Genomic DNA, 16,185 nt, shown 5'->3' with positions numbered 1-16,185 from the left:
ACTCTCATAAGACAGAAATTGTAAAATTATAATGATTTTAGATCTTTGTCAATGTCAGCCAGCAACATGTCATTCATTTCACCAATATCTTTGAGTGTCTGACTTCATCTGAGATGAATAGTAGTGGGCTGACTTCTCTTCTTTAAGATTTGAAATTGAAAAGTCAACTATATACAGTTACACCGTGTAGTTTAGCAGTACTAATATTACATAATAATATTGTACACCTATAGGCTATGCATATTAAGTACATATGCAGACTATGTAACTAGCTAGCAGTTAATTAAACAATACCTTTTGCATGATCATAGGTCAGACAGTAGGGGGGGAAGCTTTAATTTTGAAGGTGAAATTTACACAGTGAAATTAATATTATTTTGAAGCATATACAACAGATATATATGCATGTTATTCATGGGTTATTCATTGGGGTCTATGGGCTTACCCCCAGGAAGAATTGAAGCTCTGAGAGCCTATTTTTTAACTATTTTACTTCAAATAAATTAATAGCTATTGATTGTGAAAATGTAAAAGTGACTGTTTTGTTAGAGTGGTTGAGAGTAACTTGGTATAGTTTATATTAGAAGGAAAACACACATTTCTGTCAGCCATTGAAGCATTAAAGATCGATGCATAGTGAAGCATTAAAGATTGATACATATGTTAGACCTCTTCAGTGTTTGTATGGTCTCCTTCTACCAACAACAATATTGAATCAGTTCAAAGATAAACAGCTTGGTATGTCATGTCAGACTTTGGCAGGTTCAGTAATGTAAATGCCATATTAATAGATTTATAGTGGGACTACCTAAAGAGAAGAAGAGACATTCAATCTTTATATGCATATACTCTACAATTGATGTATTTATCTTTATCAACCTGTTATGTCATAAACCAAGTGATGATCGCACCATAACAAACTTGATGGTAGCTATATATGCATCCTGACTGGATTATTATGTAAGTGATTGCAGCTAGCATGATACTGTGACCTCTTTCAGAGTTTCGCTAATAGCTCTTCTACAGTATCTTTAAAACAAAAGAATAAAGCAGGCAAAAATAAGCTCAGGCTTGGGCTGGCCTATAACAATTAAGATGCTTCTTTTGGCTTACATGGTGAGGCAATCAATTTTGTGACTATTTCTGTAGTATTAATGATATAGTAGCTTGATTGCAGCATCTTAGTTGCACGTGTTTGTAAATAGCTACTTGAGATTTGGCAACTTAAAGCATCATATAACTGTACGACATGCACTGAAGCCAGGGGTGTAGTAAATTCCACTATTGAATATTCTTCTTGCACATGAATTCTTTCATTCAACAAGCTATAAAGTGTACACATAATTGGTTATGATAAGTCGGCAGCCTTGCCTCTTAAGATACTGTCATGTAATATTGCCGGCATACAAGTAGGAAATAAAGTGTGTTTGCATTTGCAATGATGTCGACACATTCTGGTAATATTTTAATTATAATATGTTTTTAACAGCTATAGGGATCTACTCAGTTCTGTATACAATCAACATAGCTACATATCTACAAAAACACACAACAAAAGTGACAAAAACATATAAAAAGACATTCAGTAGTTAAATCACTGCATTTTAAATGACAGCAGGCTGGCTGCTTCAGTTGACAAAGAATTCCATAACCTATAAAAAGACACTCTGCTTTTCATGCAAATTTTTTTTATTAATTCTTGGAACAAATAATCGGCTGGTTTGTGACATGCCCTATAGCTAATACCATTTGAGTAAGAAAATATAGTTGTGTAAATTATGAAGGTCATGTTTGATGCATAGACTGTACTTTATGAAACCATATAGAGTATAAGAAACACAAATTTAGAGTAGCTAAACATAGCCGTAAGTTTTGCAGTAGTGGGACACCACACAACATCAAAGTAGTCAAACAGTGGTAACACAAAATGCAAAGTAGAATAATAGCAAACTCAGTATATCATGAACTCAGCCCCATATTATATTGGGTATGGATGAAATTCTCAGTATAACTCAGGAAAGTAGAAATATTTAGTGACCAAGATAACATGGGGTCATGACACCCAAGTATCACAACCTGATTCAAAACTGTATCCCAATCATAACATGAGTTCTACCAAAATTCTTTGTGAGCCGCTGAGCATACATTTAAACGCAAGAGTCACTCAAATGTAATGGGTTTCTGTGGTGTAGACTTTGGAAATATATACGCGAAATATTTGTGGCATTTTAGACCAATTTAACTCTTGGATAGGCCTGATTGTTCAATTAGAGTGTTTTGTACTGGCGTGGTTTGAGTCAGCTAACACGAGAGTCGTGACGGCTTCCAAAATTATGATTAAGTCTCGGAGACAGGTGATTGGACTATTAGCGATCTCGGGATGCGTTCTGTTAGTGATACATCATCTTACAAACTATCATTCGTGGTCTTTTGGCAGTTCAAACCTCGTTGTCGGAAACCTGAAGACTTCGCGGACTGTAAAGAAAGAAAAACTCGAAGAAAACTACTCTCCACTACCTCAAGCAGTCATTGATGGGGTAAAGAGTTTTGTATTTTTCCTTGGACACCCTCATAGCGGCCACAGCATCGTTGGTAGCGTGTTAGACAGTCATCCACACATTGTAATGGCACACGAAGAGCACGTGTTTAATAGAAAGTATCCTATGCATTGTAATAAGTCGTGTATGTTCAATAACTTGTGGAAAAATTCTTACGAGTCTTGTCATGGTAGAGGACTAAGGACAGAAGAGGCTGACAGTAAAGGATACTCACTTGCTATTAAGGGTTTGTACCAAGGAGTATACAAGTCCTACATTGATGTTATAGGGGACAAGAGTGGTGGTGGGAGTGCCAAATTACTGAAGGACGTACCCAAACAATGGGAGTCAGCTTACAAGAAGTTAAAGTCGGTAGTTGGTGTGCCAGTTAAAGCTATTCATGTCATTCGAAACCCATACGATAACATTGCTTCTGTAATATTGTATACACTTTCATATAGAGAGCAGAGCCAAAATGTTACAATCACTGATCTCAAATCTGGTAATAATAATGACTATGAGATCAGCTTGACAATTATCAATCACAAGATTACTGAGTACTTCACTATCTACCAAGCAATAGAGGATGCAAAGAAGAAATACAATCTTGATGTGTTGGAGATACATGGAATTGACCTTATTACACAGCCAAAGAAATAATCATGGAGCTGTTTGAATTTTTAAATGTTGATTGTTCAGATCACTTCCTTGCAGCATGTGAGGAACAAGTGTACACTAAAGAGTCTAAAACTCGTTACAAAATTAAATGGGAGGACGAACACCTCTCAATTATTCAAGAGAATATTCAGAAATTTGGTAACTTAAGAAGATATAACTTAGACTCATAGAAATATACCTCTTACACGGTAATATTGTAGTTATTCAACTTATGGTATTATCTGATATGGGACTGGTGCGTATATGTACTGGTACACCACAAGACCATATATACATATCTCTAGCATTGACATCTATACCATTGTTAAGACAGTATACATCTGAAGTGGTCTACAATCTGGTAAGCCCAAGAAGCTTCCCCTTGGGTTTTACACATTACTTGAAACCTTGACACTTCAGGTTTCAAAACTTACTGATCGAAGAATATAAATTATTGAAATGATCTAATAAAGCAGTCGTACAATATTAGATGATAAATGAAAATCGTAGGATTTTTGGAGTTCAACTTCACTCTAAGTGCTCATGACAGTTTTGGCTTTTACCATCAATACTCTTGAGGGTTGATGTACTGATAGAGAAAAGGATATTAAATAATTATTATAATAATTATTTAATATCCTTTTCTCTAGCAGCAGATATGTACTTATTGTCGTTTAATAGAAATATATGTAGATTATAGTTGTTAGCTACATCACTGAGTTTAAAAATTCAAGTATCTGTATAATATTTCTTGGCAGCAAATCTCCTCCTTCTAGCTTAAATTTTAAATCAGTATAGTAGGCCATGCATGCTAAGAGAAGCTATAAGCATCCATGCAAGTCAGCAGTTTAAGTACCTGCAGACTCTCAGTTATCCTAAGTTTTGCTCACAGAGTTAGAACAAAAAGGTTCAGTTAAGTGAATAATTTAAACCCATTGATCAGCATTCAATTGCTCTAATAGAACATGCATTGACTCTAATAGACAGTACACAACATATGAAATACTCTAATCATCTATCTAACTGAACAGTGTTGCTGTTCAGATAATTTCAAGAATATACAGTTTTACCAATATTACCATCTTGCCATTCCATCCATACACACCTGCAGCCAAGCAGGTCCATGCACCTACATAATTCTATACATTCAGCGTATCAATAGTTACTGAAAGAAAAAAAGCATGAGTCCAGTAGTCCTGGCCACCAGTTTTTGTATCACTGGATTTACATGAGCACTATATAATTATACCATAGAACTTTCGATTGTGGGTTAAAGTTTCCACTATTGGGTGGCAGTTGCATGTTACAAATGTTTACTAAACCTTCCTAATTTGCTTGTATTCCAGTTGACACTGTCTGTACAGTTGCTGACAGTGCCATGGTAACTATATCCAGCTGAATTGGGCAATTGGAAACAGTGGAAATGGAAAACGGAAATGGTCAAATCGTTATATAATGTACCCTAGAGTAAAACCCTTGTTTAGTGGCCACCTCTTAATGACCACCAAGACCACATTGTAATTAGATCTCAAAGATGGCTAAGGACCACTTTGTGGTCACCTTTGATAAAGGTCACCCCTTTACATGGTAATATTTGGTAAGCTTCAAACATGTATTTCAAGACTCATATCAATGTCATCTCTTTGTCCACACTTCACTCAAGTCATATACCATCATCGCTTAGTTTGTACCAGCATAGATAATCTAATCAAAAACAGCCAAGCTGTAAAAAAGGTGCGGCCCCCAAAAAGGCCATGGTGAAAAAAGATGTGAAATCCAAGGTGGCGGCCAAGAAATGGCTGTGATGGTAGGTTAATGGTTACATTTTAATAACGACAATTCAGGTGAATTTTGTGCCGCTTGGTCTTGGCACCAAATTCACCTGAATTGTTGTTATTAAAATGTAACCATTAACCTACCATCACAGCCATTTCTTGGCCGCCACCTTGGATTTCACATCTTTTTTCACCATGGCCTTTATGGGGGCCGCACCTTTTTTTACAGCTTGGCTGTTTTTGATTAGATATCACTTCTTTTTGTATTTGTATACTGCAAAGCCGGCCTATGGCTGGCTTTGGGGCTTTTTTTTAACCCATGTGTTTTTTTCTTTACTACAGGAAGAAGAAAAGAACTTAAAGAAGAATTTTAGTACTTCAATTATTTTTGATTTTATTAGTAATTATACAAATTATATACATATATTCATTACATGCCCATTATTCCCCACAGGATATTTTTTTGCAGCTGATCTCTCTACTGGGTGACTTGAAATGTAGCCGAACTATATACAGGATGGTTTCTTTGTAGCTGAACTCTCTACAAGGTAACCTCTTCTAGCTGGTCTCTCTACAGGGTATTTTGTTTCTAGCTGAACTCTCTACAGGTGATTTGTTTACAGCTAAACTCTCTACATGGTGGTGTCTTTGTAGCCGAACTCTCTACATGATGGTTTCTTTGTAGTTGAACTCTCTATAAGGTGACTTCGTCTAGCTGAACTCTCTACAGGGTGATTTTTTTTGTAGCTGAACTCTCTGCAGGGTGATTTGTTTGCAGCTGAACTCTCTACATGATGGTTTCTTTGTAGCTGAACTCTCTACAAGGTAACTTCTTCTCTACAGGGTGATTTGTTGTAGTTGAATTCTCTACAAGGTGGTTTGTATGAGGCTGAACTCTCTACATGGCGGTTTCTTTGTAGCTGAACTCTCTACAGAGTGATTTGTTTGCAGCTGAACTCTCTACATGATGGTTTCTTTGTAACTGAATACTCTACAAGGTGACTTATTCTAGCTGATCTTTCTACAGGGTGAATTGTTGTAGCTGAACTATCTACAAGGTAACTTCTTCTACCTGATCTCTATACAGGGTGATTTGTTTGTAGTTGAATTCTGTACAGGTGGTTTCTTTGTAGCTGAACTCTGTACATGATGGTTTCTTTGTAGCTGAACTCTTTACAAGGTGACTTCTTCTAGCTGAACTCTCTACAGGGTAATTTCTTTGTAGCTGAACTCTCTATATGATGGTTTCTTTGTAACTGAACTCTCTACAAGGTAACTTCTTCTAGCTGATCTTTCTACTGGGTGATTTGTTTGCAGCTGAACTCTCTACATGGTGGTTTCTTTGTTGCTGAACTCTCTACAAGGTGAATTCTTCTACCTGATCTCTCTACAGGGTGATTTGTTTGTAACTGAACTCTGTACATGTGCATTTTTGTGGGTGATCTCACTCCAGGTTGATTTGTTTGTAGCTGAACTCACTAAAGGGTAATTTTGCTTGTAGCTGAACTCCTTGCATTGTATCTAGTTTCTAGCTGATCTCTCTACAGGGTGATTTGTTTGTAGCTGACCTCTCTTCAGGGTGATTTGTTTCTAGCTGATCTCTCTATAGGGTGATTTTTTTGTAGCTGACCTCTCTACAAGTTGAATTGTGTGTAGCTGATCTCTCTGCAGGTTGATTTGTTTGTAGCCGATCTCTCTACAGGGCAATTTGTTTCTAGCTGATCTCTCTACAGGGTGATTTTTTGTAGCTGACCTCTCTTCAGGGTGATTTGTTTCTAGCTGATTGCTCTACAGGTTGATTTGTTTGTAGATGAACTATCTATAGGGTAATTTGCTTGTAGCTGAACTCCTTACTTTGTGTCTAGTTTGTAGCTGATCTCTCTACAGGGTGATTTGTTTGTAGCTGATCTCTATACAAGTTGATATGTGTGTAGCTGTTCTCTCTGCAGGGTGATTTGTTTGTAGCCGATCTCTCTACAAGGTAATTTGTTTGTAGCTGAACTATCTATAAGGTGATTTGTACGTAGCTGATCTTTCTGCAGATTGATTTGTTTTAGCTGAACTCTCTATAGGGTGATTTGTTTCTAGCTTATCTCTCTACAGGTTGATTTGTTTGTTGCTGATCGCTCTAAAGGTTGATTTGTTTGTAGCTGAACTCTCTGCAAAGTGTTTTGTTTGTAGTTGATTTCTCTACAAGGTGATTTTTTGTAGCTGACCTCTCTTCAGGGTGATTTGTTTCTAGCTGATATCTCTACATGGTGATTTTTTGTAGCTGACCTCTCTTCAGGGTAATTTGTTTCTAGCTGATCGCTCTACAGGTTGGTTTGTTTGTAGCTGAACTCTCTACAGGGTGATTTGCTTGTAGCTGAACTCCTTACATTGTGTCTAGTTTCTAGCTGATCTCTCTACAGGGTGATTTGTTTGTAGCTGATCTCTCTACAATTGAATTGTGTATAGCTGATCTCTCTGCAGGTTGATTTGTTTGTAGTTGATCTCTCTACAAGTTGATTTGTGTCTCTGCAGGTTGATTTGTTTGTAGCCGATCTCTCTACAGGTAATCTGTTTGTAGCTGAACTCTATTAAGGTGATTTGTTTGTAGCTGATCTCTCTGCAGGTTGATGTGTTTTAGCTGAACTCTCTACAGGGTGATTGCTTGTAGCTGAACTCCTTACATTGTGTCTAGTTTCTAGCTGATGTCTCTACAGGGTGATTTTTTGTAGCTGAACTCTCTTCAGGGTGATTTGTTTCTAGCTGATCTCTCTACTGGTAGATTTGTGTTGATTTGTTCATTGCTAATCGCTCTAAAGGTTGATTTGTTGCAGCTGAACACCCTGCAAAGTGTTTTGTTTGTAGCTGATCACTCTAAAGGGTAATTTGTTTGTAGCTGAACTCTCTCTACAGTGACTTGTGTGTAGCTGAATTCTGTGTAACTGAATTCTCTAGAGAGTGACTTAATTGTAGCTGAATTCTCTACACAGTGCATGACTTGTTTATAGCTGAACTTTCTTCAGTGTGACTTGTAATGTTCTGAATCTCTATAGTGATATATTTGCTTAACTCTCCACATGGTGACTGTCTTCTTGCTGAACTGTCTATAAAATTAACTGTTTGCAGCTGAACTCCCTACAGAATAACTTGTGATGTAATAAAATTCTATAATGGAGTAAATAAATTAGCCGAATGCTCTATTAGGGTGACTGTTCTATTAGAGTATCTCGATCTCGCATTTGCTACACGGAGTTGGCTTTCGAATCATAACTCAGTGGTTTGTAATCCGATTCTTCTGTACTACTGCAAGGACTTTCTATGAAGATTATTCCAGCTATACACCGATTTTCAGCTCATTGCTCTAAGCGGTTTGCCTAGTAGGCGTGAAAACTAATACTTTTTTATTCATAAAAATCGATCGCGTAATTGTGACACAGGTTGGGTTTTGTGTCATATCTCCGTGGTCTTTATCTCGATTCCTTTCAAACACCAAAAGGCACTCCTACGATGGTTACTCCATCTACATAGCAATTTTCAACTCATTCCATGAAGCGGTTTACCCTGTAGGCGTGACAACAAATCGATCTTGTTTTACGCGAATAATTGGTCATAACTCCTGAACCATTCATCGGATTTGTACCAAATTGGATGCTAGGATTCGCCTTTGGACTCCCTTTCTGTGTGCCAAATTTCAAGGCGATCGGAGTACGCGTTTGCTTGTTATAGCAATTTTTGCGAGTGTGCGAAAAGACGAAGAAGAAGAAAAAAAAACTAAGAAAAAAATACGAAACTTTGGCAGCTCGTATCTCGGAAATGGCTGGAGCGATTTCCTTCAAATTTGGAATGTAGACTCCCTTGGCTGGCGGGCAACTGTGTAGCAAATTTGGTTCCAATCAGATAAGTGATCACCGAGATACAAAGGTGTGAAAATGACGTTTTCGTTCTTCCTGTCAATATACTCACGGGTGTGGCGCGCCGGCTTCTTGGGCCGTACGACACACTACCGTGTGTCTTGATACTATGGTACCAGAATGTGTCACACAAAAATATTCCACACAAGCAAAATGTAGCTTGTACACCACAACCTACTGTATCAACGAAGAGCCTAGTCTTTTTAGCTGTTTTGATAAAGCGGTCTGATGTTTGGAACTTATTATTACGAAGAGGTGGTCTTTGTAAAGAGATCTAATTATAATGTAGTCTTTGTACAGAAGTGGTCTATAAGAAAGTGGCCACTAAATAAGGGTTTTACTCTAGGGTATGTTTATATGACGATTTGACCATTTCCATTTTACACTTTCCGTTTCCGGTTTCCATTTCCACTGTTTCCAATTGCCCAGCTGAATTCCTTAATTGTATGTCCTTTTTGATGCCTCCATCCAGGCCTCGATTTAATTCTTGCGTAGAAACAGTGACTGAGGAAAGCCAAAAGGACCACCCAGCTGTAACTGACACCCGGTATGTGAATTTTTTTGAGAGCTGCCCTCTTGAGACACGCACCATGAGCCATTCTTAGTTGCCATGCATACATTTTATGGTTGTGTTATTAAAACAATGTTATAATTATAATGTCTACAACAATGTCATGCAGCAGTTTCATTAATGACTGAATGATGACATACACTGCTGTGCCTTAAGCTCTGCTTCACTGCCACCTAATTTATTTGATGACATTGCTAATTTTCATGACGGTCTGCTCAAGTACCTACATGACTTGTCTTAATTGTTTGTTCTTTTGTAGTTTAATACGATTGTAATAGTTATTTATGTATATTTGTTGAGTGTAGTTTTGTTTGCTGTGTATGTGTTGTGTATTATGTGTACTCCAGTACGGAAGAACGACTTTGCCGAGTACTGAGAGTTTAAATAATCAATCAATCAATCAATCAATGCTATGCCAGATCTCCTAATCATTTTGTTGTTTGATAGCTTAATGATAATCACAATCTGTAGCTAATATGCAAGCCTGACCTGTATAGTAGTAACAATGTGCTGACATATTCTTCATATTATACATGGTGCTGACAGCCATATCTGTCTACATCAAAACACTGCCATTTGACAATTTAACATAGACTCCTCCGGCTCCATAGCCCACAATGCTATTAGCACCTGTCTAGTGTTAGTGGTTTAAAAGTTTGCATAGTTGTATTGCTTTTATAAATTCATAGCAAGATATTCATGGTTTCTTGGAATTGGTCAATAACAGGTAACATGTAAGTCACAACCGTCATGAATTGATGGACCATGCATGGTCGATAATTGATGGACCATGGTTGATATTTATTTATTTTTCTTTGTTTATTAAGGCTTTACAGCACAAGTGCTGAAGGTCTGTAGGACACCTGGTCCTACTACAGCCTGTTCAAAGTTGTTACAGAAAGTGTGTTTGAAAAGGTGGAGAAAGGAGAAAAAATCCATGACTGGACCTAGGCAGCCTCGAACCTGCAACCATCCGATTAATGCTCGAACGCTTACAGGAGTCTGCCAGGCAGTCACGATGTTTTCTCCTTGTCAATTTCATGTATATGTATCCAAGGAACTCTAGAGAGTGACTTATTATCTCAAAGTACCTCATGTGGATATTAGTTTAATTATTAAGGCTTTACAGCACAAGTGCTGAAGGTCAGTAGGACACCTGGTCCTACAGCCTGTTCAAAGTTGTTACAGAAAGTGTGTTTGAAAAGGTGGAGAAAGGAGAAAAAATCCATGACTGGACCTAGGCAGCCTCAGATGGATGCATACCCGTGACAATAATCACTGTCATTTTCATGTGCTTTAGATTGTGGGACTGAAATTTTGCACAGGTCATGTGATTTGGGAGATAGGAGATTTAAGAGCTTAGAAGTGTCGAATATTTTGTTATTATACAATGCAATGATTTATACAAATATTATACAGAGGATGAAACCTTGTAAATAGCATTTGACCTTTTAAGGGCATTGTAATTATCAAATAAATAAATAAATTGTGGTCGATAATTGGTGAGATACCGCGCTAGATAGTAGCCATGCACATGCTGAATGAAGTAAATCACCACTCAAGTTATATTACACAGAACCACTGGCTACTGACATAGTAATAACTCTTACCAGGCTTGTCAACCAGTACATAGACTATAGCTATATACATGATAAGGATGGGCAATGGACAACTATTCAAAGTAATTTTATATCAGATTCATATAATATCATTTTAGAACAACCATCGATGTTACCAAATTCTTGTGAATGGAAATTAAGTAGTTTCCTTTCTTAGTAAAGCCAATCACTCATAAAATTGCTCCCCATCATGTCTGCATACTATAATGTTATTCATACTCCCAGAATCTGAAGTAATGAGTTAACAATGTTTGGCATGCAGGTCAACTGATCATGACATCATCATGTAATGTTTTCTAAGATTACTTATAGCTATCTGAAAAATTACAAAAACTGCATGGCAGTGATGTTAATAGTGTGATCATCTTCTCTGCCTCCAGTAGCTGAAGTTATACTGACCAAAAATTACTTGTGGTAGCTAAGTATGTACTATATTGTATGTATTGTATGAAGATAGATAGTTATGAAAAGGATGCTCCATGACTTTTCTTATGAAAACAACTCCATGCACGGTTAATTATGTGCTAAGTAACTCCACAGTTAATTATGTGCTTAACATTGTGTATTGCTATTTAAACTAGCTGCTTGTTCTACAACTAGAAAATGTGATGGAACTTAAGAACTTATGCAGTTCAAGTAAGAGTTAATAATAGATCGCATGGTTTGAGCAATGACCGTAGTATTTGGGGATAAATATTCAAAAAAATGACTATATTCTATTTTTATTTTATTAAAGCTTTACAGCACAAGTGCTGAAGGTCTGTAGGACACCTGGTCCTACAGCCTGCTCAAATACATTAGATACAAAGACATTAGCTACATAAGGTGTGCTTGAAAAGTTGTAGGAAGGAGAAAAATCCATGACTGGACTTAGGTAGCCTCGAACCTGCAGCCATCCGATTTAGGCTCGAATGCTTACAGGAGTCTACCAGGCAGTCAGGATGTTTTCTCCTTGTTATTTTCATGTAATTATATCCACAGGAGTTCTAGAGAGTGACTCATTATCTCTAAGTACAGAAAAATAATAATTAAAGCATTATGCTAGCATGCACAAACACACAGAAAGACAGGGGTGTGAAAACAGGCAGCTAATTCTATGCACATGTACAGCAGCACTGTAAGTAAACAAGCACCACTTTTAAATTAAAGAAAATTTTACCAATCCATACTGTATATTTGTTAGAGTCAGCTATTAAAGATCATTGTTCACCCCTTTAACAGAAAAAAATATGGGCAGACATGGGTGCAACAACATAAAATTTAAAAAATACATGAAGACATACTATTATATTATCTGTGGCAATACAAGTGTCTGAAGACTGGTAACATTTTTGGTACAAACAATGTCAACTGGCACATGTACACAGTACAGCAAACAGCAGTACACTCCAGTATCAAGGATGTTGTTGCCATGTTGTAAACTTTTTGAGATAGCAACTTTGATATAGTTACACAGACTGTAGCAATCGGTATAATGGTACAGAAAAACACAGCAATACTTTTAGCATCATTAAATTGCTTGTGCTTAGCGTCATTAAAGTGCTTGCGGTAGACTTTACGAATCAAGAAAGCCAAAAAACACAAAATGAAAGATATCACAAAATGAGGAATGTAAAGCAATCCAATAAGGTTGGATGGAAGACAATATACCACCTTTTCACGGAACTGATCTTCTACAGGGAACAACTTTTCCCTTGTAACATCCCACCTACTAAAAAACGTGAACACCAAGTGATAACTTGTATTGATAAATATCCAACCAATGGAAATGGCAATAAAAGCATTATCTGTAATCAACTTTCCTGGATTTCGTCTGAAAGACTGAAATATCCGGTAAATTCTCCAACTCTTCAGTAATGTTGTGTTGAGAACTAGTAGCAGTCCAAGATTATACGTCCATTGTGTTGTCTGACATAGAGTTGAAACTGTCACCATGTCATGTTCTGCAATTGCTTTGACCACAAGGAAGACTCCACTTAACACTAATAAATTGTTACCAGCAAATATCATGTAATTCAGTTGAGGGCTTGATGCTTTGATTGAAGAAAAATTTTGATAACGTAAGTTGACTAACAAGGAAAAGCTATTCCATAGAAATCCAATGACTAAAAGTACTAACATCAGTATTCCAGCCCACCTCTGAGCTAATATCACTTGTGTCATGAACATGTCTGATGGTGGATTGTCTATAGACCACAATAATTCACTATCATTAAGAACTAGCTTACCTAATACTGAACTGTCATTGGAAGGATGATAGAGACCAATACTTTTTAGCATTCCATTTTGTACTTGTTCTATTGTTATAGTGAAGGGTCGTTTATGTCCTTCATCAAATGAGACATTTCCTGAAGCACCTGCAAAATTAATTTTAGATAACTCTTGTACAATGGTTTTAGAAATATTGGAATTTCCTGATGAGAAGTTGGCTAAACTAGAATTGAATTCGGATAATTTTTCTTCAGCTTTGTGCAGTGCCAGACCTAACATCCACATGGAATCATAAGCAACAGCATCCCATCTATTCAGCAGTGACGAGCTAAAATTGTCTCCTTTCTCACTAGCATATTCTCTGGATTCATTAACATAAGAATTATAATATTCCCTAAATGTTTTACCAGTAACATCAATCACATCGTCATCACTGCTAGTCCTTATCTGATAATTAACATGGATTATTCCATGTGTAGCTTGTCGTATTTCTTCTACTGTACAGTCGTTTGTTGCAGTATTGTACCAATCTCCTTGATGGTTACTCAGTATCCAGATAACATATGGATAAGTCAGTTTGTGATGATACAAGTAACACATTATTTTACCAACAAACCCTCTGATCCCATACATCACACCAATTCGCATGCTGGCAGAATGAATATCTTCTCTAAAAGAAATTTGATCCTCATAACTGCCTGCATCTTGGCTAGTGCCACCAAAGTACACTTCTTTGGAGCCATTAATGTGATGTTGCATGCCGAGACGTAGAGTCACAATTGCATTCTCGTTTAGGATGGTATTAGCGGCAGCATTGTGTATGCCATAACGTTTCCACTTAAATTTCTTCACCAAACTGACTATTGCTCTAGAAGTAGACTCGTCTGTAGGACCTGTCCGATAAAGATATGGGTATGAGCTGGTGAAGGACAGAGAGTGTGCATTTGCTCCGTAGGACAATTGCGGGAGGCGAATATTGTCTCTTCCAGCAATGGAGGCAACGGGGATGGTAGAGCTAGAACAACCAGCTCCTAGAATGGCCACTGGTTGAGGGTGTTCGCTGTGTAGAGCATTTCTCGCAAACTCACGGACTCCACCAGTGTCGCGTGCACAACCCGAGTTTGCTTCTATCAACTCTAATTTGTATCCAGGTAAAATACTGTCGTTTCTGTTTATCTCGTCTGTTGCCAATCTTACAGCGGGTATAACATACTCTCCGTCCCAAAGCGTTGATCCTCGATGTGGAAACAATCGGCCAAGTACTCGCAACGTCGTTAGACTATGAGTCGACGTTCTGAGAGTTGTTCCATACGATCCACTGCTCAGCAGCCAGGCTAGCATCAAAGGAAGCGCTAATGTTTTCTGAAGCATTATGCGAGCCTACGTAGCTAGCAAAGGTGGTAAAAAGTTACTTAACACAACGCACATCCGGTAGTCTATTATATTATAGTTTTCGCCCACGCCACGTGCACACAAAATGCGTGGTCCGGTGGCGCCCAACCTATATAGTTACACTGACGCTAAGTTTTATTGCTAATTGGTGGGCGCCACTATACTCCCAATAAATCGCTATCATAGGCTTCGAGGCCACTCCAAGAAAATTCCCTTTCCTATTTCAAAAAATATATTTTCTTTCTAGTTTTTGTATTTAGAGTTTGACAATGATAATAATATAAAACACTTAAACAGTAGGCAGAGAGGCAAACTCTGCCCAGTCCTGGGATGATGGTATTGTTGCCATTACAGAAGCAGCATTGCCACATTGAACATCTCATGGCAACCTTCTGAATCAAAAATTGGTGGCCCTATTATCACCAGACTGTTCCATCACCCGGGAACCTATCCGCCTCACTAATGAGCGTGCACATGATCCCCAAGCACCCAGGGTCTCAACACATTAAGGGGAGAAGTGAAATGATGGAATCAGAGAATACTTTCTGCACTTAACTGACTCTGCAGAGTTTGCCAGCTGGCTGGCACCACTTGCAGAAGTAGATAAATTAGATGGAGCCAGCATGTCTGAACAGGTAAAGTCCCAGAGTAAGGGTAAGCCCCATGACCAAGGAATCAATGACATGCCATCTGGCCTCTTACCATCATTACGACACACACCGACTGGCTCCAAAACAGCAGGTACACCTCCAGACACCAGTGAACGAATAGTTTCATTCAAGAATCTGATTCCATCATTTCACTTCTCCCCTTTATGTGTTGAGACCCTTAATTGGTGCTTGGGGATCATGTGCACGTTCATTAGTGAGGCGGATAGGTTCCTGGGTGATGGAACAGTCTGGTGATAATAGGGCCACCCAATTTTTGATTCAGAAGGTTGCCATCAAAAATACATGCGGGCGGGCGGTTCATTATTCATTATCATGAACCACGATAGTGGGTTTGTTCTATACCATATGCGTATTTTGTACCATACGAGTATACGGTATGATTTTCCGTACTATACGTGTACGGTATAGACATACGCGTATAGTAGTACCATATGCATATTATGCCTTTTCTCAGTGTCTTCTAGCCTTGCCATCACCTAGCTACAATGGGCTGTCTTTACAAGCATTTCTAGCTGAATAAACTTAGAACACAACATAATAATTTGCTTACTACTGAGCTGTAACTATAAATTTATTCATCAGCACACACATGCATTTTATCCTTGCCTTGCTCATGCATTTCCCACTATAGTACAGGTAAAGTTACAGTAGAATAATACACACAATTCTACAATATGTTTAGTTGCTCTGTAAAATTAATGCCAAATTGAACAAACTATAGTAGCTAACAGGAATAATCTAGCATAATTCTACAGCATGCATAATCTGTTCAATTCAGCAATTATTCTACAGAGCAAAAAACCTATTGTAGAACTTTTATAATTTCACTGTGCCTTTTCCTGTGTAGTCCTAT

General features: G+C 37.8%; 2 protein-coding genes across 2 annotated transcripts; one reads left to right on the top strand and one right to left on the bottom strand.

Moving 5' to 3' along the window:
• Positions 1-2,321: 2,321 nt before the first annotated feature.
• On the top strand, positions 2,322-3,664 carry LOC136269034 (uncharacterized). Its single transcript, XM_066064496.1, has 2 exons — positions 2,322-2,389; positions 2,438-3,664. The coding sequence occupies exons 1-2, from the start codon at positions 2,334-2,336 to the stop codon at positions 3,195-3,197; spliced, it is 816 nt and encodes a 271-aa protein (XP_065920568.1). The 5' UTR covers positions 2,322-2,333; the 3' UTR covers positions 3,198-3,664.
• Positions 3,665-12,241: 8,577 nt separating this feature from the next.
• On the bottom strand, positions 12,242-14,663 carry LOC136268759 (gamma-aminobutyric acid type B receptor subunit 2-like). The gene is made up of 2 exons (XM_066064220.1): positions 13,287-14,663; positions 12,242-13,244 (listed from the first exon to the last, which is right to left on the bottom strand). Exons 1-2 carry the CDS (start codon positions 14,638-14,640, stop codon positions 12,349-12,351), a joined length of 2,250 nt encoding a protein of 749 aa, XP_065920292.1. The 5' UTR covers positions 14,641-14,663; the 3' UTR covers positions 12,242-12,348.
• Between the last annotated feature and the right edge of the window lie 1,522 nt (positions 14,664-16,185).

The sequence above is a fragment of the Dysidea avara genome, chromosome 10 (assembly GCF_963678975.1).
Source record: "Dysidea avara chromosome 10, odDysAvar1.4, whole genome shotgun sequence".
Lineage (NCBI taxonomy): Eukaryota > Metazoa > Porifera > Demospongiae > Dictyoceratida > Dysideidae > Dysidea > Dysidea avara.
The sequence above is the reverse complement of the archived record's forward strand: the minus strand, read 5'-3'. Positions and strand labels throughout refer to the sequence as shown.

What these genes read in the sequence shown, in the direction of transcription:
- LOC136269034 (XM_066064496.1), top strand. Translation starts at nt 2,334, where the DNA reads ATGATTAAGTCTCGGAGACAGGTGATTGGACTATTAGCGATCTCGGGA. An exon ending in GCGATCTCGGGATGCGTTCT is followed by an intron (nt 2,390 to 2,437) that starts GTTAGTGATACA and finishes GTCTTTTGGCAG; the next exon opens with TTCAAACCTCGTTGTCGGAA.
- LOC136268759 (XM_066064220.1), bottom strand. Translation starts at nt 14,640, where the DNA reads ATGCTTCAGAAAACATTAGCGCTTCCTTTGATGCTAGCCTGGCTGCTG. An exon ending in CAATGACAGTTCAGTATTAG is followed by an intron (nt 13,245 to 13,286) that starts GTAAGCTAGTTC and finishes TGTGGTCTATAG; the next exon opens with ACAATCCACCATCAGACATG.